Here is a 26529-nt window from a genome sequence, read left to right as displayed (position 1 = left end):
TATTCAAGGCATCATGTTTGCAATAACCACAACACAAGCAGTCAAAATGCAAACAAAAAAGACAACTCTGATAATAATATGCACTGTCCTTGAATTTGATTGGTCCACACCCGAGACAGCTTTTCTTAGAGCCTAGTCTCCATTGGTGTTGGACCAGAAGACGCCAAAAGGCGTACAACTCAAAAACAGCGCACTCTCAGAGCATTGAGGGCTCGGGGTGAGCATTAACATTATGAGACCTCCTTTGCCAGAAACAAGATATAAGAATAGGTTTTACCCTTTTAACTGGCACAAAAACTGACACCTTTATTCAAGGCATCATGTTTGCAATAACCACAACACAAGCAGTCAAAATGCAAACAAAAAAGACAACTCTGATAATAATATGCACTGTCCTTGAATTTGATTGGTCCACACCCGAGACAGCTTTTCTTAGAGCCTAGTCTCCATTGGTGTTGGACCAGAAGACGCCAAAAGGCGTACAACTCAAAAACAGCGCGCTCTCAGAGCATTGAGGGCTCGGGGTGAGCATTAACATTATGAGACCTCCTTTGCCAGAAACAAGATATAAGAATAGGTTTTACCCTTTTAACTGGCACAAAAACTGACACCTTTATTCAAGGCATCATGTTTGCAATAACCACAACACAAGCAGTCAAAATGCAAACAAAAAAGACAACTCTGATAATAATATGCACTGTCCTTGAATTTGATTGGTCCACACCCGAGACAGCTTTTCTTAGAGCCTAGTCTCCATTGGTGTTGGACCAGAAGATGCCAAAAGGCGTACAACTCAAAAACAGCGCACTCTCAGAGCATTGAGGGCTCGGGGTGAGCATTAACATTATGAGACCTCCTTTGCCAGAAACAAGATATAAGAATAGGTTTTACCCTTTTAACTGGCACAAAAACTGACACCTTTATTCAAGGCATCATGTTCGCAATAACCACAACACAAGCAGTCAAAATGCAAACAAAAAAGACAACTCTGATAATAATATGCACTGTCCTTGAATTTGATTGGTCCACACCCGAGACAGCTTTTCTTAGAGCCTAGTCTCCATTGGTGTTGGACCAGAAGACGCCAAAAGGCGTACAACTCAAAAACAGCGCGCTCTCAGAGCATTGAGGGCTCGGGGTGAGCATTAACATTATGAGACCTCCTTTGCCAGAAACAAGATATAAGAATAGGTTTTACCCTTTTAACTGGCACAAAAACTGACACCTTTATTGAAGGCATCATGTTTGCAATAACCACAACACAAGCAGTCAAAATGCAAACAAAAAAGACAACTCTGATAATAATATGCACTGTCCTTGAATTTGATTGGTCCACACCCGAGACAGCTTTTCTTAGAGCCTAGTCTCCATTGGTGTTGGACCAGAAGACGCCAAAAGGCGTACAACTCAAAAACAGCGCGCTCTCAGAGCATTGAGGGCTCGGGGTGAGCATTAACATTATGAGACCTCCTTTGCCAGAAACAAGATATAAGAATAGGTTTTACCCTTTTAACTGGCACAAAAACTGACACCTTTATTCAAGGCATCATGTTTGCAATAACCACAACACAAGCAGTCAAAATGCAAACAAAAAAGACAACTCTGATAATAATATGCACTGTCCTTGAATTTGATTGGTCCACACCCGAGACAGCTTTTCTTAGAGCCTAGTCTCCATTGGTGTTGGACCAGAAGACGCCAAAAGGCGTACAACTCAAAAACAGCGCGCTCTCAGAGCATTGCGGGCTCGGGGTGAGCATTAACATTATGAGACCTCCTTTGCCAGAAACAAGATATAAGAATAGGTTTTACCCTTTTAACTGGCACAAAAACTGACACCTTTATTCAAGGCATCATGTTTGCAATAACCACAACACAAGCAGTCAAAATGCAAACAAAAAAGACAACTCTGATAATAATATGCACTGTCCTTGAATTTGATTGGTCCACACCCGAGACAGCTTTTCTTAGAGCCTAGTCTCCATTGGTGTTGGACCAGAAGACGCCAAAAGGCGTACAACTCAAAAACAGCGCACTCTCAGAGCATTGAGGGCTCGGGGTGAGCATTAACATTATGAGACCTCCTTTGCCAGAAACAAGATATAAGAATAGGTTTTACCCTTTTAACTGGCACAAAAAACTGACACCTTTATTCAAGGCATCATGTTTGCAATAACCACAACACAAGCAGTCAAAATGCAAACAAAAAAGACAACTCTGATAATAATATGCACTGTCCTTGAATTTGATTGGTCCACACCCGAGACAGCTTTTCTTAGAGCCTAGTCTCCATTGGTGTTGGACCAGAAGACGCCAAAAGGCGTACAACTCAAAAACAGCGCACTCTCAGAGCATTGAGGGCTAATATTTTCGTTAATATTTTTCTTTCTACATAATCTTGCTGGTATCCACGAATGCAATAACGAATTCAAACACATATTTGTGCCTCCAAGAATAATACTGGTTGGAGTGCCCTTTCAACAAGTAGCGTTGCATAATAATCAGTCATCCTATTGTTAACATGACAATAATTGCATTAAGGGCCACGCATGATCAATGACCGAATGCTGTGTTGTGACAATTCAAGTAACGAAGCATTGCGGCCATCGAGTGGTGTTGATAAGGCAATTAGAAGTATTTCAGTCGAACGCTTTAAATTCATAATCGTTATGAATCAATGAACGAACATCAACGTGGTACTGTGCTGACGATTTCAAGCATAATAACTTCGCATATCAGAATGTATTAAGGATTGGATACGAATCAAAGACCAAGTGCCGTGTTGTGTAACAATTCAAGTATACGAGTTTGCGTATTATAAAGTTAAGGTTTGATAGAATAGTTCGCATGTTTTTAATCTCTCTCTCAACAACCGATCGATTGCGTTACGCATCGGGAATTAACCACAGGTGCCGCTATCGAGGTGAAACAACGCAATCGTGATGGTATCATGTTAACGCTGTGTTGAAATTCCAAAATCCCGAGATTGAGTTTTTATATTATCCAAAAATTAAAGTTAGCTAGAAATAAAATTGATTAAAGCAGAAGGTTTGTGTGTGATTCTTCCTGAAATTCTGCATAATATTGTTCTGCGTATGAGATCTGAATCCTGGGGTCCTATCATAAGCACGCTATCACCACACATAATCCATAACACACGTAATTCATAATGTTCAATCGAGAGTAATCGTATCCTTATCGATGATTCGGAATTAAAGAGCAGAGTCGAATCGACTCTCTCTCATTCACGCTCACAACGCCTGCGTCACTGCATACGATTAATTGCGTTATTCCAATTCACAACACAATCCTCGTCACCGAGGCTCGACCTGATAATCCATAACGACCTGCATTATAACCACGCCCACTCGCATAAATTAATACGATTATCTCTCGAATCAGCATAATTTATGCACATAGTTACACCGATTAACATAATTTCAGATAAATTATGCAAATCTCAAATTTCATTTAATTTTCATTATTTTCATCAATTTTCACAACACCTATATATACAACAGGAGAAACCCTTCAAGTGCAGTGTGTGTGGGAAGGCGTTTTCACGTTCATCTACTCTTGTAACACACCAGAGAACACACACAGGAGAGAAACCCTTCAAGTGCAGTGTGTGTGGGAAGGCGTTTTCACGTTCATCTACTCTTGTAACACACCAGAGAACACACACGGGAGAGAAAACCTTCAAGTGCAGTGTGTGTGGGAAGGCGTTTTCACAGTCACCAAATCTTCAAAGACACCAGAGAAGACACACGGGAGAGAAACCCTTCAAGTGCGGGGTGTGTGGGAAGGCGTTTGCACAGTCACCACTTCTTCATGTACACCAGAGAACTCACACAGGAGATAAACCCTTCAAGTGCAGTGTGTGTGGGAAGGCCTTTTCAGTTTCATCTGCTCTTGTAACACACCAGAGAACACACACGGGAGAGAAACCCTTCAAGTGCAGTGTATGTGGGAAGGCGTTTGCACATTCATCTACTCTTGTAAAACACCAGAGAACACACACGGGAGAGAAAACCTTCAAGTGCAGTGTGTGTGGGAAGGCGTTTTCACAGTCACCAAATCTTCAAAGACACCAGAGAACACACACGGGAGAAAAACCCTTCAAGTGCGGGGTGTGTGGGAAGGCATTTGCAGTCACCACATCTTCATGTACACCAGAGAACTCATACAGGAGATAAACCCTTCAAGTGCAGTGTGTGTGGGAAGGCGTTTTCAGTTTCATCTGCTCTTGTAACACACCAGAGAACACACACGGGAGAGAAACCCTTCAAGTGCAGTGTGTGTGGGAAGGTGTTTGCACATTCATCTTCTCTTGTAACACCCCAGAGAACACACACAGGAGAGAAACCGTTCAAGTGCAGTGTGTGTGGGAAGGCGTTTTCACAGTCATCAACTCTTCATGGACACCAGACAACACACAAGCATCAGAAGATCAACAAGGAGTGGAGTCTGAAATCAGCTTGTGAAAGTCAAAGTGCCGCAATGAGCCCATCCCTCATGAAACAAGAACCGGAAGAAAATCCCAGCTTGGACACTTTTAAAGATATCGAGGTGAAATATGAAGAGGTGAAGGTGAAATGTGAAGAAGTGATGGTGAAGAGTGAAGAAGTGATGGTGAACAGCAAAGAAGTGAAGGTGAAATGTGAAGTTGAAGATTCAACTCCACAATGGGACCTTCACATCGATGGAGGCTCATACCCAAACCACTCCTGGGCCTCCACTTTCGCCAACCCATGTGCTCAAACATGCGCCCCCCCGTCTCGAGAGAAGGGGCTGGCAATTTCAAATTAACATCGTCCAGACAAATCGCAGCGGCGTACGCAGCCGCTGCAAGAAAACCTGACAGTTTTTTCAGCTCTCCTTTAACGAACACGTGGAAGTTATCGAACAGTGACATTTTATCTTTCCAAACATCGCCAGGCCCCTCGGTGGACATCGACGGCGAATCGCCCCGCCGGCCATCCCGAGTTCTCGCCGCCGTCCGTCCGTCGTCGGCCTCGGCCTGGCAGAGAATCTCGGCGCCGCGGGCGCCCTCCTCGACTCCGGCTCTCCCTGCCGCGGCACCGAGTCGCCCTCTGGCCTCCGCTCGAGCCGGCGCCCCGAGCGCGAGCCGGGGCCGCCCCTCCCAGCCGGCGCTCGCATCGGACGGCGGCGCTCGCACGCGCGAGAGATGCCCCGTTTACCGTGCGAGCGGTGAATGCGGCGCACCTAGCCTGGCGCGAGCGCCGGAGGCCACTGCGCTAGTAGTCCGGCTTCGGCCGTGCCCTCCTCGCGGTCGAGCACGCGGCCCGAGGTCCGGCCGCCGGCCTCGCGTTTCTGTTTGTCGTCGTTCAATTTCCGCCCGGCACGTGCGCCGGTCCGGTTCCCGTTCACTTTAAGATGTTTTCATGTTTTTGTTTTATGTTCATTGCGGTTGTACCCGATTAACAAAAATAAATGAAACTAAAACAAAATCAATCGTGCGCTGCACATGGCGCTGGTTAGAGCCCTGCGAGTCTCGATATGAGGGGGCGGCGGTGGTGGTGGTTCTGTAACCGCGAGCGTGGTTCGCTCACCGAGCATGGTTCCATTATGACGCGAGGGCCTTTAGCACCACGGTCCAATCGGTGTCGGCACGTGGCTCACGTCGACGTGGTGACGTCGCCACGCGCAGCTCCATCGCCGTGGTTTTACGTTGCCGCTGGTTACGTCGCACCGCCGTGGCGGCTACGTCACCGCGAGCGGTTCCGCCTGGCTCTGAGACGGCAAGCGGCTCCGTCTCCGCGGTGAGCCGGCCACGGCCGGCTCACCGCCCCACCCACCGCTCCGCCCCCACCCCCCCCCCCGCCATGCCCCCTGGCACGGCAGCTCTGCTGAGCCGGCGCCCAGTGCTGAACCAAAATAGGCACTTAAATAAATGTTGTACTCGGCAAGTTAACAGCTACAGAGGCCAAGCTCAAATCAACATGGTTATTATTATTTTTATATATATAAAGCGTATATTTCCACAGCGCTGAAAACGGGGCAGGAGGCCTCATTGCTTGCTGCCCCAACTCCACTGCCTAAAAGTGATTAGTCGTGATTATAGTCGTGATTATAGTCGTGATTAGTCGTGATTATAGTCGTGATTAGTCGTGATTATAGTCGTGATTAGTCGTGATTAGTTGAACCATTCAAAACGCAGGCGGTGGCACACCGGAAGGTTGCACATCACCGCCTGCTGGCAACCACGTCTGTCGGTAGAGCCCCGACACTCCCTCCCCCCTCCCACCCCCCGGCTGACGTGATTGGTTGGTACAGTCCCATAAACTCATTATCCATGCGACTATACTGGCAGGGGCGGGGGTGGGGTAAGAGGAGAGACGTCATTGTCTCGGCCAACGATGGTTCATGAGGCTGGAGTTGTGGAGTACGTGGGGGGGGGGGGGCACCTGGGAACCCACGGGCAGCAGCGTCACTTGGGGGAGTCGCTCCGACGTACCGACTGGAGCGTTAGCGACGGCGCTCGCTTAAAATCGCTCGCCCGCCCCTCCCCGCTCACTCACCCCGCCCACTCGCCCCTTTTTAACCGGCGGCCGTGGTTTTTTGCGGTTCAGCTCGCGGGCGGGTGGGCGGGCCGGCCGGTTTCGTCTCAAACCAACGTTCAGCGTCGCCGATTCGTTGACGAGGAACCTCCCCTCGTCCAAGGTCGCGACGCGGACTTGAGAAAAAGCCGTCCATGAATTTCTAAACGCATCGTAAACCCGACGCGGGATCGGCTTCGTCCGTACCCGGAGATCTGGAACCGCGTCGCCGCAAGCACGCCCACTTCCTCCCGTTCCCGACGTCGTGAACCAACGCAGATTACCCCTCGCCGGGGGGGGGGGGGGGGGGGGGGGGGAGGGACCACAGCGGCGCCGCCCTGGTACCACGAAGTCGTTACAAGTACCGTCGCCTCGTCCTCCAGTCGGGTTATACCTCCACTCCCCCACCCCCCCCAAAATAAGAAAAAAAGGAGTAGCCTCCAAACTCAAAATTGCTGCTAGCGGGCAGGCGGGCAGGCGGACAGGCAGGCGGACTGGCTGGTGGATCGGCAGTCCAGCCGGTGCTATGCGGTGGGCAGCCGGTCACGGGGGTATTGTGGTGGGTGGGTGGGGGGTAGGCGAGGCTGGCAGGTGTGGGGGGGGTGAGTGGAGGTGCACGGGGGGGGGGGGGGGAGGGGGAAATGACGACGAGGAGAGAGTGGGGTTGAGAGTAGTAGGTGGTGGTGGTGGGGGGCAGGGTGGTGGTGGTGGTGGGGGGTCTCAGTCGTCACAGCCGCCGCCGTACATGTCGGCGAGCTTACGGAAGCGCGGCCCCCACGAGTTGAGACGCTCGTAGTAGTCGTAGTCGTCGTGGTGGTCGTCGTCGTCGCCGCCCCCCCCCGCGCTCGAAGAGTCGAGCGAGCTGAGCGAGCCGGCCAGGGAGCCGTCCCCCTCGTGGTGGAACACGTGCAGCGAGTCGTAGGGCGGTGTTGTCGTGTCGTCGTCGGCCGTGCGCAGGCCCTGGAAGCCAGAACACCACCACCACCGCCGCCGGAGACAGACGGTGACGTTAACGACGATGACGTCATCAACGTCGACAACCGACGACAACGGTGACGTTTGTGACAGCATCAGCAACGATACAAACGTCGGCACCGACGATGACGTCATTGACATCGACAGCCGCCGCCGCCGACGACGGTGACCTGAGTAGCAACGGCAAAAGGTCGCCATGGCATCAACAACATCGGCGATTACGTCGCCAGCAATGACGTCGTCCACCATTAAGACGACATCATCATCATCTACACGCTGTGCGCTGTGTGGTGGTGTAGTGGTGTAGTGGTCAGCGCGCCGCACTACGTACGTGTCTACGTAGAACTTCCACTGCGCCGTACGTAGCCAACTGCGCCAATTGGGGGCGTTACGAAACCCGGCGGCCGGAGTCGGATTCCCGCTCACGAGCAAACACCGGGGTGACGATTATCTGACCCGGTCCTGGGCCTCCCCCCCTAGCTCGACTCCGCCTCAATCGAGTCCCTGGGCGGGGCGTGTCAACATCGCCACTGGGGGGGGAGACAAAGACGGCCAGCGGGCATGGTGCCGGCCACCCACCCTCCTCCGTGCACCGCTCCTCGCCAACGGGACCTTTGTCTCGTGCATCGTTTGACGGGGCGGTGGCGGCGATGGTTCACGTGCGCGGCGCTGGGTTCCATCCCCTACGTGCGTGCGGCGTTTGCCACCTCTCCCACCCACCCACCCACCCCCCCTTACCACCCACCTCGCTGATGAAGTCGCCGATGTCGCTGGGGTGCGGGTAGCGCGGCTCGGCCAGCGACGGCCGCTCGTCCAGGTGGCGCACGCCGGGGCCCTCGCGGCGCGGCGGCGGCAGCTCGCTCGGGAGCCGAACCAGCAGCAGCGCCGGGTCGTAGTCCTGCGGCGGCAGACCGCGCCGTCATCTCGCCGGCGCGTGGGCACGCAGGGCGCTGCCGCCACCGCGAGAGGGTCTCTCGCTGGACAGTCAAACCGCAACCACCGCCACACTGCCGTCTCTCCGCACCACCGCACCACCGCACCGCGTAAACGCACCGCGCAGATGTGCGAGCACGCCTCTCACCCGGTCCTCCTCTCCCCCGCCCTCGTCGTCGTCGTACGTGAAGACGTCGCCGCCCTCCTCCTCGTCCTCGGGGTCGCAGAGCGGTTTCTCGTCGCGGCGCCTCTTGCGAGCGACGAAGAGCGGCGCCAGGACTGCACGTGGGGGGGGGGGGGGCGACCCGCCCCGGTCAAACCGCGGAAATCCTCCGCGAACGAACGGAGATCTCGCCGCATGAATCCCCGCGCCGCCGGGGGAGGGCCCCGCGTCCGCAGCACCGGGTCCCCCCGAACGATACCGACGGCTATTATATTATTAGCTCTTTCGGTAAAGTGACGTTGAAGGAAAACAATAAAATATATATAAAATACAAATTCTCACGACGTTTCGACCATAACACAAACGGTCGTCATCAGGTGTGTCCGTTTGTGTTATGGTCGAAACGTCGTGAGAATTTTTATTGTTTTATATATATTTTATTGTTTCCCTTCAACATGGTGACTTTACCGAAAGAGCTAAGAATATGAATCGCTGCAGTCACGAAAGCTTTAAATCAAAAAGATGCCGACGACGACGTCAAACTCACCGAGAAGCAGCAGCAGCAGCAGCAGGCAGAGGAGGGCGGCCTCGGCGCCGGCGGCGTTGAGGCCGCCGGCGGCGTCGCGGCCGACGCAGTCGCCACGCCGGTCGCAGGCGCACACCTTCACCTGGAGCTCCGACACGGCGCTCATCGCGGGGTTGCCCGAGTCCGTGACGAGCAGCGGCACCAAGTAGAGGCCCTCGGGCAGCGCCGTCTTCATGCGCAGCTGCGAGCCGCCGCCTGCGGGGCAGAAGGGGAGGGGAGCGTGGAGCGTGGAGCAGAGAGATGTCGCGCGGTGCGCCGAGGGCGGGGTGGCGGGCGCATCGTGACGCGGGGAGTCGCGCCGGCGACGAGAGTCGACGACGCGGCTCTCGGCCGCGTCCCGGGCCGCCCGCTCGTTCGGAAAGCGCCGGCGAATCCGGAGGGGGTCGGGGGCGGCGACGTTTTCCCGGCTCTCGTCCGACGGGTCGCGAGGTGCGGGTCGACGACAATGGACCGGCGCGTTCGGTTGTTTTGGAGCGGTGGCCTGGGGCGAGGACAAGATTTTGCGCGTTGCGATGCCGCACCCCGCCGCCGCCGTGTTTGATCCATCAACGTGGCGGGATTTGGCGACTCTGCCTTACGGCTCAAGCTGGGGGGGGGAGGGGGAGAGGGGGAATGGGGATCCGTCCGGATCGGAAAAACCCGGAAAATATTTTCGTACCCGGCACACCATGTCCAGTATACCACTGGCTCCTGCTCAGCTGCGTGCCACCCCCACGCTCAGTCGGTTCACGAGAAACAACGAGATACTGGGTGAGATAATTACGAAGTAATCCTTGAGTAGGGCGCTGGGTTTTGCTGCTACGCTGCCCTCTGCTGACAACACAGGCCAAGAGCAAGGTGGGGGCAGAGCGGGACAGGGTAGGGGGCAGTGCAAGCGTAGGAGTCATGGCGAGCGAGTGGGAGCAGAGTGATTGCTGAGTGATGGCAAGCGAGTGAGTGATTGTGAGCGAGTGATTGCTGAGTGATTGCTGAGTGATTGCTGAGTGATTGTGAGCGAGTGATTGCTGCGTGATTGTGAGCAAGCGAGTGAGTGCGGTTTGCTTGCTGTCCGCACAGCCGGACGTGGCAGTGTGGGTGGCGCAGTGCAAGGGCAGCGTGGGGGGGGGGGGGGGTGGTGGAGGGGCCCCCCACGCACCGTCCACCCGGTGGACGGTCCAGTTGTCGTCGGCGGCGGGGTTCCCGGGCGCCAGCCGGAAGCCGAAGGGAGCGCCGTTGAAGTCCTCGTCGGCGTCCCTGGCGGTGACGTCGACGGCGCCGCCCGGCGCGCCGCACACCGCGGCCTTGTCGGGCCGGGCGACGGGGGCGTTGTCATTGACGTCCGACAGCAGCAGCGCCAGCGTCCCCGTGCCGCTCGCCACGGGGTCGCCTGCTCCCACCGGCACGCCGAGACACGAAGAGCGAGATCCCCGCACGCCCCCACCACTCGCCGGCCTTCTACAAACCAGCGAAGGTTCGGCACGGCAGCCTTTGTCTCCCCAGTGAGGATGTTTACACACACACACACACATGACACCTCTGTCTCCCCAGTGAGGATGTTTACACACACACACACACACCTCTGTCTCCCCAGTGAGAATGTTTACAGACACACACACACACACGACACCTCTAGTCTCCCCAGTGAGGATGTTTACACACACACACACACGACACCTCTAGTCTCCCCAGTGAGGATGTTTACACACACACACACGACACCTCTGTCTCCCCAGTGAGGATGTTTACACACACACACACAGCACCTCTGTCTCGCCAGTCAGGATGTTTACACACACACAGCACCTCTGTCTCCCCAGTGAGGATGTTTACACACACACACGACACCTCTGTCTCCCCAGTGAGGATGTTTACACACACACACGACACCTCTGTCTCCCCAGTGAGGATGTTTACACACACACGACACCTCTGTCTCCCCAGTGAGGATGTTTACACACACACACACGACACCTCTGTCTCCCCAGTGAGGATGTTTACACACACACACACCTCTGTCTCCCCAGTGAGGATGTTTACACACACACACACACGACACCTCTGTCTCCCCAGTGAGGATGTTCACACACACACACACGACACCTCTGTCTCCCCAATGAGGATGTTTACCCACACACACACGGCACTGGGTACTCTTGTTTGAGGCCAAGTCAACCAAGGGGAGACCGATTCGGATAATAATCGTCATCAATGTTGGGCGTGAGCGGGAATCGAACTCGGCTTGCCGGGTTTGTAATGCAGCGCGCCGACCCTTCCACCGCCGCTCCAGACGTGGGCCGGTTACACAAACATACCACACCAGGGACGCATTGTAAGGCTGAGTCTACCTACAGACGCACCCCACTCACTCATTTTGTGAATTGCACCTTTAAGGAGAAGCCACACACGCCAATCGAAGGTGCGGGAAATGGCGAGTGAGTAAGTCAGTGATGGTGAGTGAGTGATCGTGAGTGATGGTGAGTGAGTAAGCCAGTGATGGTGAGTGATGGTGAGTGAGTAAGTCAGTGATGGTGAGTGATGGTGAGTGAGTGATGGTGAGTAAGTCAGTGATGGTGAGTGATGGTGAGTAAGTCAGTGATGGTGAGTAAGCCAGTGATGGTGAGTGAGTGATGGTGAGTAAGTCAGTGATGGTAAGTGAGTGATGGTGAGTAAGTCAGTGATGGTGAGTAAGTCAGTGATGGTGAGTAAGTCAGTGATGGTGAGTGAGTGATGGTGAGTGAGTAAGTCAGTGATGTTGAGTGAGTGATGCTGAGTGAGTGATGGCGAGTGAGCAAGTCAGTGATGGTGAGTGATGGTAAGTCAGTGATGGTGTGTGATGGCGAGTGAGTAAGTCAGTGATGGTGAGTGAGTGATGGTGAGTAAGTCAGTGATGGTGAGTAAGTCAGTGATGGTGAGTAAGTGAGTGAGTGATGGTGAGTGAGTGATGGCGAGTGTGTGATGGCGAGTGAGTAAGTCAGTGATGGTGAGTGAGTGATGGTGAGTGAGTAAGTCAGTGATGGTTGAGTGAGTGAGTGATGGTGAGTAAGCCAGTGATGGTGAGTGAGTAAGCCAGTGATAGTGAGTGAGTGATAGTGAGTGAGTGGTGAGTAAGCCAGTGATAGTGAGTGAGTGATAGTGAGTGGTGAGTAAGCCAGTGATAGTGAGTGAGTGATAGTGAGTGAGTGGTGAGTAAGCCAGTGATAGTGAGTGAGTGATAGTGAGTGAGTGGTAAGCCAGTGATGGTGAGTGAGTGATAGTGAGTAAGCCAGTGATGGTGAGTGAGTAAATCAGTGATGGTGAGTAAGCCAGTGATAGTGAGTGAGTGGTGAGTAAGCGTGGTGTGATGACGAGTGAATAAGCGAGTGAATGTGGTGTAGCTGGGGCGTGTCTGTAAACAGGGGGGGGGGGGGGGTGATGCATTGTGGGGGCAGCCCTCACCGTCATCCGTGGCCAGGAAGGTGGCCGTGTAGGTGTTGCCCTGCACCAGGGCCGCCTCGCGGTCCAGCACCACGGCCGTGGTCACCTTGCCACTCACGGGGTCGATGTCCAGCCAGTCGCCCGGCACCCAAAGCTTCTTGTAGCTGCGCGCGGCCCCATCACACAGACACACGTGCACACAGGTGAGTCACACACACAGGTGAGTCTCACACACAGGTGAGTCTCACACACAGGTGAGTCTCACACACAGGTGAGTCACACAGTTGAGTCTCACACACAGGTGAGTCACACAGGTGAGACTCACACACAGGTGAGTCACACAGGTGAGACTCACACACAGGTGAGTCACACACAGGTGAGTCACACACAGGTGAGTCACACACACACAGGTGAGTCACACACACAGGTGAGTCTCACACACAGGTGGGTCACACAGGTGAGTCTCACACACAGGTGAGTCTCACACAGGTGAGTCACACACACAGGTGAGTCTCACACACAGGTGAGTCTCACACACAGGTAAGTCACACACACAGGTGAGTCTCACACACAGGTGAGATCACACACAGAGGTGAGTCACACACAAAGGTGAGACTCACACAGAGGTGAGGCTCACGCAGAGATGAGTCACACACAGAGATGAGTCACACACAAAGGTGAGTCTCACACAGATGAAGAGGTGAGTCACACACAGAGGTGAGTCTCACACAGAGATGAGTCACACACAGAGGTGAGTCACACACAGAGGTGAGTCTCACACACAGGTGAGTCTCACACACAGGTGAGTCTCACACACAGAGGTGAGTCACACACACAGCTGAACAGAGTTCACACAGGCGATTCACACAGCTTAGTGTCACACAGCCGAACAGAGTGAGTCACACACAGGTGAGGCGCACACACACACGGAGGGCGGGAGGAAGGGTCGGCTGCCGGCTGTCCGGGCGGCGACGGGAGCGGCCGGGGGGAGTGTGGCTGGGGAAGGCCTCACCGCACGGCCTGCCCCTGCGCGGTGTCGGGGTCACGGGCCACCACGGTGGTCACGTGGTGGCCCACGGGGAGGCCCTCGGGGAGCTTCACCTCCCGCCGCAGCGGCTCGAACGTCGGCCCCTCGTTCTCGTCTTCCACCGTCACCTACCGGGTGGGCGGCGGGGTGGGGGGGGGGCTGTTAGCGAGCACCTGTAGAGGTGGGGGGGGGGGCACGGTGTGGGCGGTCGTGCGGGAGGCGGTGCGGCCGTCACCAGCGCTGTGCTTCACAGCGCTGGTGACGCACAGATGTCCAGGAGACACCTGTGAAAAAAAAGGTCTACTGGACTTGAAATAAGTAAACATCGGGGTGCTTAAGTCATTCGCTCTCATCGGCCGAAAAAAATTGTCGATAACAAACGTGCGCGACTGAAGTTTCGCCGTCTGAGGCGGTATCAGATCTGCCCCCGCGAGCGGCGCAGGAAGCTGTGGGGGGGCGAAACTTGTGGGGGGCCGCGGGGGGCAGCGGGGGGCCGCGGGGGGCACTCACGGTGACGGTCGCGATGCTCGCCGGTCCGAACTCGGCGCTCTCGAGCGACGCCTCGTTCTCCACGGCGACGACGAGGTTGTACTTGGACGAGCTCTCAAAGTCCAAGGGCTGCGGCGTACACACACACACACACACCAACCACACACACCACACACACACCAAACACCACACACACACCACACACACGCCAAACACCACACACACACCACACACACACACCAACCACGCACCACACACCAACCACGCACACACACCACACACACCACACACACTCACCACGCACCACACACCAACCACGCACACACACCACACACACACCAAACACCAACCACACACACATACCACGCACACACCCCACACACCACACACACACACCACACACCAACCACGCACAACGTTACCCTCCCACCAATCAAACGCTGAGTCATCACCAACACCGTCACGACCGCTGCACCACAGTCACCGCCGCCGCCATCCCCACGTCGTCACCGCCGTCGCCCACCGGCAACATCGCCACGAACTTCGCCTTGCCACCACCATCACTATCATCAGCATCATCATCGTTACGCGACCATTACCAGCATTGCCATGTCAACCTCATTTCACCATCAGCCACCGCATTCACCATCACTACCCTATCATCGCATCACCACCACCACGCCACCTCTCCCCCCATCACCACCACCCAATCAACAACATCGCGACGCCACTCCCATCACCATTATCACCACATCACCCTCCCCCGCCACCACGACCATTACCATCACCACCCCCATCATCACCACCGCTACTCCATAATCGGCACCTTCACCACAGCCCCATTATCACCACCACCACTACCCCATCACCATCACCGTCTCCTACGTTACAACATCACCACGACCATCAGCATCACCATCACCACCATCACCATCACTACCCCATCATCATCACCATCACCTACGTTACGCCATCACCACGACCATCACCACCATCACCATCACTACCCCATCATCATCACCACCACCTACGTTACGCCATCACCACGACCATCAGCATCACCATCATCACCACCACTATCACTACCCAACCACCATCACCGTCTCCGCAGCGGCAGCGCGTGACAGACCCCCCCCCCACCGCCCTCCCCCCACCACCGCCCTCCCCCCACCACCGTGCCCCCCCCCCACCCCCACCCCCCCCCCCACCACCGTGCCCCCCCCCACCTTGACGACGTAGAGCCTGCCGTCGTTGGTGCGGGGGTCGGTCTCCACGGCGAAGTTCTTGCCGGGGTCCCCGCCGCGGACGACGTAGCGAGTGCGCCACGCCGGCGTGCCGGGCTCGTCCACGTCCGTCGCCGTCAGCGTCGTCACCGTCACGTTCACCGCGTTCTCGCGCGCCGTGCCGCTGAACTGCGGCGGAGACGGTGGTGGGGGGGGGGACGTCGTCAGATTCATTGTTCCGCCAGTCTCAAAAATAAAAATATTTTACCAGGTGAGGCCCCACAGCACGGAGCTATGCAGCTCTGTTTTTAGAAGCAACCTAGCCATCAAATGGTAGCTCAGCGAAGTGGCTCATCATCACGTGGAAATGTACACAACAGCTTTGAACGCAAGACCACCACGGGGAGAACATTCAAATTACAAATATACACGCGTCAGGGTCAGGATCAAACCCACGACCTTCCGCATACCGCACAAGGAAGTGAACATCTTGCCAACCGGGAAATGTTAGTCGATCGCGAATGTTAATTTAGAGGCAATGTAAGTCTACGGGCCATTTTCGTCTAAGTGCAATGTAAATCTACATGCAATGTTAATCTACGGGCCATGTAAAGTCTAGGCGGGTGATCTGGTGGCGCGGCGTGGTTGTGTGCGGCGGCGGCGGTGCGTACAATTATGCCCGTAAACTCGGGGGCATTGTCGTTTTTGTCGGTGATGGCGACGATGGCGGTGGCCGTGTTTGCGAGGCCGATGTCCGGGTCGCCCTCCATGTCCAAGGCCTGCACCACCAGCACGTACTGCGGCGTCCTCTACACAGACGGGGCACGCAGACGCACGACTCTTACAGATGAACAACAAAACGACGAGGACAAGCATTCCTCGTGCAGCCTCGACAGACCTTTGTGCTGGGTGGCCAGCATCACGCCCGGCCGCCTTTGTCTCCCTAGTGGGGATGTTTTCACACTGCAGCAGGCTACTCATTTGAGGCCCGAGTCGACCGTCACCGGTGTTGGACCGGTCTCAGGTCCCCGGGTTCGTAGCGCGGCGCGCTAGCAGCGTCACCGTCGCTTCCGAGACACAGGGCACCACACAATACGAGGTACATGGTCAGTAGAAATACATATATTTCATTCTATCTATGCTGGTATGTGCAATCCAAAGGTTGAACACGAAATTTAACGCTCTTCTGAAATTCGTGGTCCGCCAGGAAGTGTCTAACTGTGTTGTTGGCCTGACTGGATGTGCTTCACATGTTTTTTCAGGTTTGTTGAATTCTCATCTCTCATCTCTTTGCTGCATTTACCTCCGCGATTTGTTCTTGACACCTGATGAAGATCGCTTGCGTTGTGATCGAAACGTCGCGATTGTTTTTTTGTTCTAATATAATTTTATTGTATTTCTACGCACGTGACTTTACCGAAAAAACCAATGAGTAATTTTATGCAGCCACGAAAGCTTTAATACTTTATTAGGGCACCACACAATATCAAGAAGCCACTGTAGCTGTGCACTTTTAAATCCAGACTGAAAACTCGTTTCTTTAGAGCTGCTTTTCGTGTCGAGCCTTTCGCCCTTCCCTCGCACCTCCGATCAGCGCGGTCGCCTGCGTACGGCGCGCGACTTGACGTTCAACGCAACGTGCATACACGACTGAAAACACGCGAACGTAACACCGTACACACAACCCCGGAGGTTAGCCACCATCCCCCGGACCGACGTCAGCCAATCGGCGGCGGTTGCCGCGGGACGACGCACCTCGCGGTCCAGCCCGGCGGCGATGGTGCTGATGACGCCCGTGGCGTTGTCGATGGTGAACGTGCGCTCCAAGGGCACCTTGGGGGCCTGCGACATGATCTTGTAGCGGATCATGCCGTTGGCCGTTAAGGCGTCGTCCTTGTCGCTCGCCTCGACCCTCATCACCGCCGTGCCTGCCGGGGGTGGGAGGGAGGGCAGGGCAGGGGAGGGCAGAGGGGAAAAGCAGGGAGGGAGGCGTGGACGTCGTTACTATCAAAAAACAAAACATTATATTCGTTCGCATCACAACCACCACCATTCTTGTCATTCTCAACATCATCATCGTTATCAAGAACATCCACGTCCATGTCCACGATCCAACATCCACGATCAAAGATATTATAAATAATGTCATCACAATCATAATGATTTAAACCAGCTTCACCTGTTAATCATAAACATCATTGCCATTGTTACCAACGTCACCACCATGCCTATTGCCACCTCTACCTCATTCACCACCAATATCCCCACTGCCACTACCACCACCATCACAACAACAACAACCACCATTCGCCACTAAGTGGCGGTGACATCACCACGACGCTTGTGCCAGGCTATGTACACCTTGAGGCCACGTGAAGTGTCGAACGCCCGCTGGGAGGCGGTCACAGGGCAAACCCAGGTGCCACGGGTCGACTGAGACGACTGGCTGATGCACCACCTGTGCCCCCTACTGTGCCAACTTGCTGTGTTTTAGCCACCCGGCACTCCGCTTATTGTGAGTGTCGCTCCTCCGCCCTCCGTTGTTGTTGGAGGGCGGCTGCCTCCAACTGCCCAGTAGCGTCCTTCACGAGCCTCCTCCACAGAGGCCGATCTTGACACTGGCAAGTCCGCTTAGCTCCACATCCTCCTGTACCACATCACTCCATCTCTTCTCTAGCCCGTGACGCGCCTGTTTTATCTCCCTCGATCCGGCCAAACAAAAGCAGTTTCGGCATGCGGTGGCTGGGCATGCGGGCTCCATGACACAGCTATATGCCGGAGGAGCTCACCGATGGGACTTTGTCCAGATCTTTCGAGGATACGTGAACTCCTCACACAATCCAGGCTGCCTGGTTAAACCCAGGATGAATCGTAGGCAGGCCAGCCTAAATGTTTTAAACCGGCGAAGATGTTCCATTCGGGGGGTCTACGTTTCGCAAGCGGAGAGAAGGGAGCGAATGACCGTGGCCGAGAAGACCTGAAGCTTCGTGCAGAGCAACAGACCAGGTAGCTTCCACACGGCGTTACGCAACCGATGAAAAGACATTGCCGCTCGACTGATTCAGAGTGAGACCTCTGCTGTCAAACCGGAGCTGGTCATGAGCACACTGCCCCGGTATGGGTAAACTCTCCACTCTCTCCACAACTGCCCCATCACCAATTGAGAGTTGCGGGGGTTGAGTGTCCGATGGTACAAAATACCCAGGCGGGCGCTATCACTATCACACCCCCGTCACCACCGCGCCCGTCTGTGCCCGTCCGCACGCCGCACCTGGTGGGGATCCCTCAGCCACGGAGCCCTGGAAAACGGGCGTGGCGAACTCGGGCCGGTTGTCGTTCATGTCGATGACGTTGATGACGAGCTTCACGGAGTTCTCCACCGGATGCCCCTTCATGTCCACCGCGTGGGCCTTGAGCTGCAGCGGGCACGCCACGCACACGCCACGCACACGCAACGCACACGCAACGCACACGCGCGTTACACGCAACGCACACACGCGTTACACGCAACGCACACGCGCGTTACACGCAACGCACGCAACGTGCGGCACACGCAAGAAAGCGCGTGGGGACTGGTCGTTGTTCTGCGCCCTGGTTCTCATCGCCATTGGAGCTGCCCTGAGCTGCCCCTGGGTCCCAGTCATTGGTGCCGCCCCCGATTGCCCGGCCGTGTAAACGTCGCCACTCTGGAGACAAAAGCGTGGGTGGGGTTGCTGGCCACCCACCCCGTCGTGCACAAATGTTGGCCTTTATGCGGTGCTCGCTAACAGCACTTGCCTCAACCGTCTACGACGCGCTATACAAGGGATCCTTTGTCCCTGCGTCTCATTGTTGTTGCGGTGGTGGTGGTGTGGTTGTAGTCGCCGACGTTTGGATGTTTAGAGTTGGCCAAACATCCCTCTAGAGCGGCGGTTCTCTAAGGGTAGTACCTGGACCACCGACGGTCTGGGACGGTACTCCTGGAGGTCCGCTGGGTTGCGATGCTGATTGCAGGTTGATCCGCAAATGTTTACGCCTTTTGTTTCGGACATTAATAGTTTACTCGTGATATTTAAAATTGAAAAATTAAATTAAGTAAACCACCTCGATTAAAACTACCCGAACCCTGAGATCTCAACCGTTATAGCTGCGTTAACGTTCTTTTAATGTTCCGGTAATATGAATATAATTTAGTAATATTGGTATTTAGAGAAGTGAATGGTTTGTGTCACCAGGGGCAGGAGGGGGTTGCACCACGTAAATGTTTACACTGACCGAGTGGTCCGGGGACCAGGAAATTTGAGAAAACTCCGCAATAGAGGCCTGGACCTTACTACGCGAACACAAACACACACACACGTGGGTGTGCTCGCTAACACACACACACGTGGGAGTGCTCAATAACACGCACGTGGGTGTGCTCGCTAACACACACACACACACGTGGGTGTGCTCGCGTGGGCGCCTCACCAGATACTCTGCGATTAGCTCACGGTCCAGGGTCTTGGTGACCGAGAGGCGCCCGGTCACGGAGTTTACGACGAACACCCCCGTGGGGTTCTGGTCGGCGCCGGGCCCCACGATGCTGTAGCGGATTTTCCCGCGCGTGTTCGATTTGATCTGCGGGGGCGGACGCGGACGGGGTAGGGGAGGCGGCAGGGGGCGGCGTTACGCTCTGCACGATAGCCACGCTCGTACATCGCGTGAATACGCGGGGCAAGCGCGGTTGGCGAGCGGCAGCAAATATGAAGGCTGGCGTGGCACACGAGGGGGTGCGATACGCGGTTACCAACACACCCGGCCGCCTTTATCCTCCCAGTGTGGAGACGGCTATATACACCGCACCGTGTACTTAGTTGAGACCAAGTTCAGATAACTGTCACTGGGTGTTAGCCGTAAGTGGAAATCAAACTCACGTCTCCAGGTTCAGAGCGCAGTGTGTGTTAACCAATTGGCCACCGCTCCCCCAACATATATACATGTACACACACACACAAACATCACATGCTGATACATGGCATGCTAAATACACCACGAACCCCCAAGACAAATACACCACATGCCACACACACACATTCACCCTCACTCACCAACGCGTGACATTCACACACTGCTCAACAGGGGGTTGAACGTAGGCAGCAGGGCACCCGAGTTGGGGATCGAACCCAGGCCCCCCTTTCTTGCCGGTGGGGGAGGGGTGTGGGGGTAGAGGGGGTGAGGGGGGGGGGGAAGAGGGCAGGGGGACCTTCACCTGCACCAGCCCCTTGGGGAAGGGCCCGCGGTCGTTCTCGGGGACGTTGATCGCCGGGATGAGCCAGCCGCGCTTCTGCCGGCGCCGCCTGCCGCTTCGCAGCCGGCGGAACGCGAGCACGCCGCCCTCGCCTCCGTGCGCCGCGCCCTCTTCCGCCCCCGCGGCGCCGACGCCCGCCTCCTCCTCCTGGCGCTCCTCCTCCTCCTGGCGCTCCGTCTCCCGCTTGGGCGTCCCCCCGTGCCTTCCCTGCGAGACGAAGCGGCGGCGGCGACTCAGTTGGGACGACGCTAACGGTGCCGCGATCGCCCCCCCCCTCTCTCTCTCTCACGCGCGACTTTGCGACCGCCGCTCCTCGCCGCTCGACAATCCAGCCGGGCCGCCCCCCCCCCCACCCCCCATTTCGTCACGTGGGGGGGGTGGGGGGGGGGGGTAGCGCGGTCAACGTCACGAAGTTCACAAGCGACGTTGGTCGCGTTGGGCCACGCGTCGACGACACCGGCCGACCGTTCCCATTTGCCTCGGCCCCTGAACCTGAAGATTGCCGCGCGTGCCAAGTCGCTTACTTCACGTTTCCCCACGGTGGCGAGATGTTAACTACCTCGCCTGGTGTGCCGGAGGTCGTGGGTTCGATGCCGACGCTAACGGTGCCTGTGTATTTGGAGTTTGCGTGTTCTCCCCGTGGCCGTGTGGATTTTTCTCCGGTTCTTACAGGTTTTTACCTGCACATTTAGAGTCAACGTGCGCTTGGGAGTTGTTTGTGACGCTAAAGATGCCCACGTGATTAACCGCCTCATCGGGCTATCGTTTGTGGGCAGGACGCTTCTGAAAGCGAGCTACATAACCCAGTGGGGCTTTACCTGGTGAAATAAAAAAAAGTTTGAAATAGTTTAATTATACTCCGACCTCTAATCCGCAATTTCGAGGCGAAATTAATAACGGGCGTACCGTTAAGACGCTCATTTCACCCACGGCGATTCAATTTGCTTGGGGGTCCGATGGTGGGGGGTGTTCTTAACGACATAAATTTGGCCGGATCGTTGCGTGGCCTAAACCCGGAAAATAAACTCCGAATAGCAACGCCAGCTGCGGATAAAAAGGTACGCTTTTTCTTTGGTTCTTTCGGTAAAGTCACCACCACATAGAATGAGAATAAAATAATTAAAATTAATAAAATAACACAATAAAATTCCCACGTTTCAGCCACACTGCAAGTGGCCTTCTTCAGGTGAAAGGAACAGACCTGTCGGGACGACAGAGCTTCAAGTCGTCCCGACAGGTCTGTTCCTTCACCTGAAGGCCACTTGTGTTGTGGCCGAAACGTCGTGAGTATTTTATCGTGTCATTTTATTAATTTATTCTCATTCTACGTGGTGGTGACTTTACCGAAAGAACCAAAGAAGATGAATCCTTGCAGTCACGAAAGCTTTAAATCGAAAAATAAAAAGACACGTCAAAGTGAATGGTGAAGACGCGTCGCTCGCACCGTAACTGCGCTCACACAAGGCAGCAGTACCTCTACGTCGTCTCAACCCTACCTCAAACGCTGCGTTCAGCCACTCCGGTTATACGGTTGGGGGAGCGGGGTCAGAGGTCGTGGACTCAACGCCTGCTGCTTATTCGGCACAGCGCAAAGCTGCGTGGTGCAGGAAGTGATCCGTTAAGGCCGCGTGGAGCGGGGGGGGGCATGGGAGGGGGGGGCAACAGCTGTGGTGGTGGTGGCGGTGGTGAGGGTGGCAGACGGAGGTGAGGACACTCGGCCATTGTGCCAGCGAGGATTCCAAAGTGGCACCGTCACCCTCGTCACAGGTGCTGCTGGCAATGTTGGGGTGGGAGGCTGGTGGGGTGGGGGGGTGGGAGGTTGGTGGGGTGGGGGTGTGGTGAGGTGGGGGGGTGGTGGGGTGGGAGGTTGGTGAGGTGGGAGGTTGGTGGTGAGGTGGGTGGGGTGGGGGGAAGCAGTGTAAGTGGTAGAGGGATGTGAGGGGGGGGGGGCTGACGAACGAGCTTGAAAAGGGGATGAAGGGGATGAGGACGCGTTTGGGGGTGTGAGGCCCCGTTACCTGAGACTCGCGGCTTTGCTCCTCCGCTCTCACCGCGCCCAGCAGCAGCAGGGGTAGCAGCAGCAGCACCCTGGGGTACAGCCCCCTCATTTCGGGGGTTCCGTCTTCACGGGCGGGGGGGGGGGGTCCCTGAATCCCCTCAAGTTCGCCTCAGAGAAGGGAGCTCTCTCCAGTCTCAGCAAGGGGGTAGCGAGGGTGACTGCTGCTGCTGCTGCCGGTTGCGAGGTCCCCGATTCGTGCTGTGGGCGGTGTTGGCGAGGGGGTTGTTCCCTGATCTCGGGAAGGGATCCCCGTGGCTCCGGGGGTCTGGCTGCTGTCGGGGTCCCGGGCTCGCTGGGGGCCTCTCGGCGACTACGCCCGCGGGAAAATGGCGCTGAGCGCTGGCGCATGGGTGACGGAGAGGTGGGGGCGGGGCAGCAGCTGGTGTGATGTCACTTCCCGTGTGCCGAACGGCACCGCCCATTACCTGCGGGGGAGGGGGGATAAAGGGGGGTGGTGGGGGTGGGGCAGCGCCTGGCGTGACGTCACTTCCCATGTGCCGAATGGCACCGCCCATTACCTAAGGGGGAGGGGGGGATAAAGGGCGGTGGTGGGGGCGTGTGTGTGTGTGCGTGAACGTGAGCGCGTGTGTGTGTGTGCGTGCGTGAGTGAGCGTGTGTGCGTGCGTGTGTGCGTGAGTGAGCGTGTGTGTGTGCGTGTGTGTGTGCGTGAACGTGAGGACGTGTGTGTGCGTGTGTGTGCGTGCGTGAGTGAGCGTGTGTGTGTGCGTGCGTGAGCGTGTGTGCGTGAACGTGAGCGCGTGTGTGTGCGTGTGTGTGTGCGTGCGTGCGTGTGCGTGTGTGCGTGAACGTGAGGGCGTGGTTGTGCGTGTGTGTGTGCGTGCGTGAGCGTGTGTGTGTGCGTGCGTGAGCGTGTGTGCGTGCGTGTGTGCGTGCATGTGTGTGCGTGTGTGCGTGCATGTGTGCGTGTGTGTGCGTGAGTGAGCGTGAGCGTGTGTGCGTGCGTGTGTGCGTGAGTGAACGTGAGCGCGTGTGTGTGCGTGTGTGTGTGTGAGTGAGCGTGAGCGCGTGCGTGGGTGAGTGGGCGAGTGGGTGGGTGAGTAGGTGGGTGAGTGAGTGGGTGGGTGAGTGAGTGGGTGATTGAGTGGGTACGTGAGCGAGTGGGTGGGTGAGTGGGTGGGTGGATGAGTGGGTAAGTGAGTGGGTGGGTGGCTTGGTCAGTGAGTGGGTGAGTGAGTGGGTGAGTGGGGGGACTCAACACTGCCCATAGACTCAACACTGCCACCTATAGACTCAACACTGCTACCCATAGACTCAACACTGCCCATAGACTCAACACTGCACCATAGACTCAACACTACCCATAGACTCAGCACTGCCTATAGACTCAACACTGCCCATAAACTCAGCACTGCCCATATACTCAACACGGCCCATAGACTAACACTGCCCAATTGCTCAACACTGCCCACCTCTCTCTCCCCGTGTCTCTTTCAATCCATGTCTCTCTCTACCGGTGTCTCTCTCTACCCGTGTCTCTCTCTACCCGTGTCTCTCTCTACCCATGTCTCTCTCTACCCGTGTCTCTCTCTACCCGTGTCTCTCTCTACCCGTGTCTCTCTCTACCCGTGTCTCTCTCTCCCCGTGTCTCTCTCTCCCCGTGTCCCACCACCCCGTGTCTCCTCCAGCTCGTGCCGCTGTCTCTCCGCCCCCTGCTCTCTCACTGTCCGACCGCGCCGATGTCTGCCGGGCGCTGTCCGCCCAGGGCTGTCCGCTCTTGGCCATGCTGTCTCCGTGTGCCTGATAAGCGATGATCGTGTCGGCAGGCAAGCCCAGCCTGCGCTTGTACACACGCCTAGATAGACAGAGATACACAGTGAGTGAGACAGACAGTGAGAGACAGAGACACAGACAGAGAGACAGACAAAGAGAGAGACACAGAGAGACGCAGACAGACACCGTCAGAAAGACACGCAGACAAAGACACGGTCAGAGAGACACGGCGAGAGAGATGAGACAAAGACAGCCAGCATCGTCATTAGCATGGGTGGGTGAGTAGGTGGGTGAGTGAGTGGGTGAGTGAGTAGATGGGTAGTCGGTGAGTGAGCAGCTGTTGGGTGAGTTGCTGTGTGAGTAGGTGAGTGAGTAGGTGAGTGAGTGGCTGAGTGGGTGGCTGAGTAGGTGATTGAGTGGCTGAGTGAGTAGGAAACTGAGTGGGAGAGTGAATGTGAGAGAGTAGATGAATGAGTGGCTGGGTGAGTGAGTGACTGAGCGAGTGGGTGAGTGAGCGAGCGAGTGGTTGAGTGAGTGAGCGAGTGGTTGAGTGAGCGAGCGAGTGGGTGAGTGAGCGAGCGAGCAAGTAGGTGAGTGAATGGCTGAGTGAGTGGCTGAGTGAGCGATTGGGTGAGCGATTGGGTGAGCGATTGGGTGAGCGAGTGGGTGAGTGAATGAGTGGCTGAGTTGGTATATGAGTATGTGAGTGGGTGGGTGAGTATATGGGTTAGTTGGTGAGTGAGTAGGTGATTGAGTGGGTGAGTAGATGAGTGGGTGTAGGTGAGTGAGTGGGCGAGTGAGTAGGTGGGTGGTCGGTGAGTGAGTAGGTGGCTGAGTAGGTGGGTGAGTAGTGGGTGATTAGGTGACTAGGTGGGTGAGTAGGTAAGTGAGTAGGTGAGTTGGTGAGTATGTGAGTTGGTATGTGAGTTGGATGTGTCAGTAGGTGAGCGTCTCGCTCACCCGATGGTAATGACGGCCTCGCTGCTGTCAGCGTTGGAGGTCCACAGGGCGATGCGGTCTCCCTTGTGTTCTCTGGTGTGTTACAAAATTATGACTCTGAAAAGGCCTTCCTGCACAGAGTGCACTTGAAGGGTTTCTCTCCTGTGTCCTCTGGTGTTTTTGAAGATGTGGTGACTGTGCAAACTCTGTGTGTACACTGTGTGTCCACTCTGTGTGTGTACACTGTGTATACACTGTGTGTATACACTGTGTGTGCGTACACTGTGTTTGTGTGTATACACTGTGTGTGTGTACACTGTGTGTGTGTGTACACTGTGTGTATACACTGTGTGTATACTGTGTGTGTACACTGTTTGTATACACTGTGTGTGTGTACACTGTGTGTCCACTCTGTGTGTGTATACTGTGTGTGTGTACACTGTGTGTCCACTCTGTGTGTACACTGTGTGTACACTGTGTGTGTGTGTACACTGTTTGTATACACTGTGTGTGTGTACACTGTGTGTCCACTCTGTGTGTATACTGTGTGTGTGTACACTGTTTGTATATACTGTGTGTGTGTACACTGTGTGTCCACTCTGTGTGTGTACACTGTGCATACACTGTGTATACAGTGTGTGTGTGTACACTGTGTGTGTGTAGTAGGGGGCACAGGTGGTGCATTGGTCAGTCATCTCAGTCGACCCATGGCATCTTTTCATCAATTTATTTTAAATTTATTATTTTTAATTATTTGTATTATTAAAATTTTAATTTATTATTTTTATCTTTTATTTTTTGTTTTCTATCTACGTGACTTTACCAAAAGAACCAGGAACATGGTAGCGCATTCTCTATTTGTTGCAGAGGTTCAAGGTTCAAATCCGACAGGCATATCTGGCTACCCCAGTAACATTCACCACAACATGCGCAGTCTGCTTAACAGCGGATGTCAAACAAACCACTGTGTCACTCACAACGCACATTGCATGTTGGTGTCACGGTCAAAATTGTGGCAATTCCAGTAACACTATCCAGAAACTCCACAAGGGAGATGACGCGTCAATGATCGCCCCTTACCGACAGACTCATGTCCACGTGCAGACCGGTGCAGGGCCACCTTGTGCCACACAGGGGCAGCTGCCACTAGGGGGCGACCTTCCATTGTTTGAGATGAGGTTC

At 55.3% G+C, this 26529-nt stretch overlaps 2 protein-coding genes across 3 annotated transcripts in view; one reads left to right on the top strand and one right to left on the bottom strand.

The window, feature by feature from the left end:
• Positions 1-4196, top strand: part of LOC142917082 (uncharacterized) — a 39873-nt gene extending 35677 nt beyond the window's left edge. Inside the window, exon 2 of the mRNA XM_076061780.1 lies at positions 3522-4196. Within this exon, the coding sequence (XP_075917895.1) occupies positions 3522-4196 (675 nt within the window). The remainder of the gene's footprint in view (positions 1-3521) is intronic.
• Positions 4197-5862: 1666 nt separating this feature from the next.
• LOC142917095 (cadherin-2-like) lies at positions 5863-23000 on the bottom strand. Of its 2 annotated transcripts, none has more exons than XM_076061791.1 (15): positions 22637-23000; positions 20580-20825; positions 19799-19948; positions 18621-18765; positions 17105-17277; positions 16021-16158; positions 15353-15538; positions 14148-14255; positions 13623-13765; positions 12632-12774; positions 10353-10583; positions 9179-9412; positions 8617-8747; positions 8281-8512; positions 5863-7520 (listed from the first exon to the last, which is right to left on the bottom strand). In XM_076061791.1, the coding sequence occupies exons 1-15, from the start codon at positions 22724-22726 to the stop codon at positions 7318-7320; spliced, it is 2553 nt and encodes an 850-aa protein (XP_075917906.1). In that variant the 5' UTR covers positions 22727-23000; the 3' UTR covers positions 5863-7317. The 2 variants fall into 2 exon arrangements, with proteins under 2 accessions (XP_075917906.1, XP_075917907.1); XM_076061792.1 differs by having other exon boundaries at positions 8281-8433.
• Between the last annotated feature and the right edge of the window lie 3529 nt (positions 23001-26529).

Source organism: Petromyzon marinus, unplaced genomic scaffold (genome assembly GCF_048934315.1).
Source record: "Petromyzon marinus isolate PM22_M1 ecotype Great Lakes invasive population unplaced genomic scaffold, UKy_Petmar_22M1.pri1.0 PM_G_Scaffold_41, whole genome shotgun sequence".
NCBI classification, from domain to species: Eukaryota; Metazoa; Chordata; class Hyperoartia; order Petromyzontiformes; family Petromyzontidae; genus Petromyzon; species Petromyzon marinus.
The sequence above is the reverse complement of the archived record's forward strand: the minus strand, read 5'-3'. Positions and strand labels throughout refer to the sequence as shown.

What these genes read in the sequence shown, in the direction of transcription:
- LOC142917095 (XM_076061791.1), bottom strand. Translation starts at nt 22,726, where the DNA reads ATGAGGGGGCTGTACCCCAGGGTGCTGCTGCTGCTACCCCTGCTGCTG. An exon ending in AGCAAAGCCGCGAGTCTCAG is followed by an intron (nt 20,826 to 22,636) that starts GTAACGGGGCCT and finishes TTCGTCTCGCAG; the next exon opens with GGAAGGCACGGGGGGACGCC. An exon ending in GCAGGCTCTACGTCGTCAAG is followed by an intron (nt 14,256 to 15,352) that starts GTGGGGGGGGGC and finishes TGTACGCCGCAG; the next exon opens with CCCTTGGACTTTGAGAGCTC.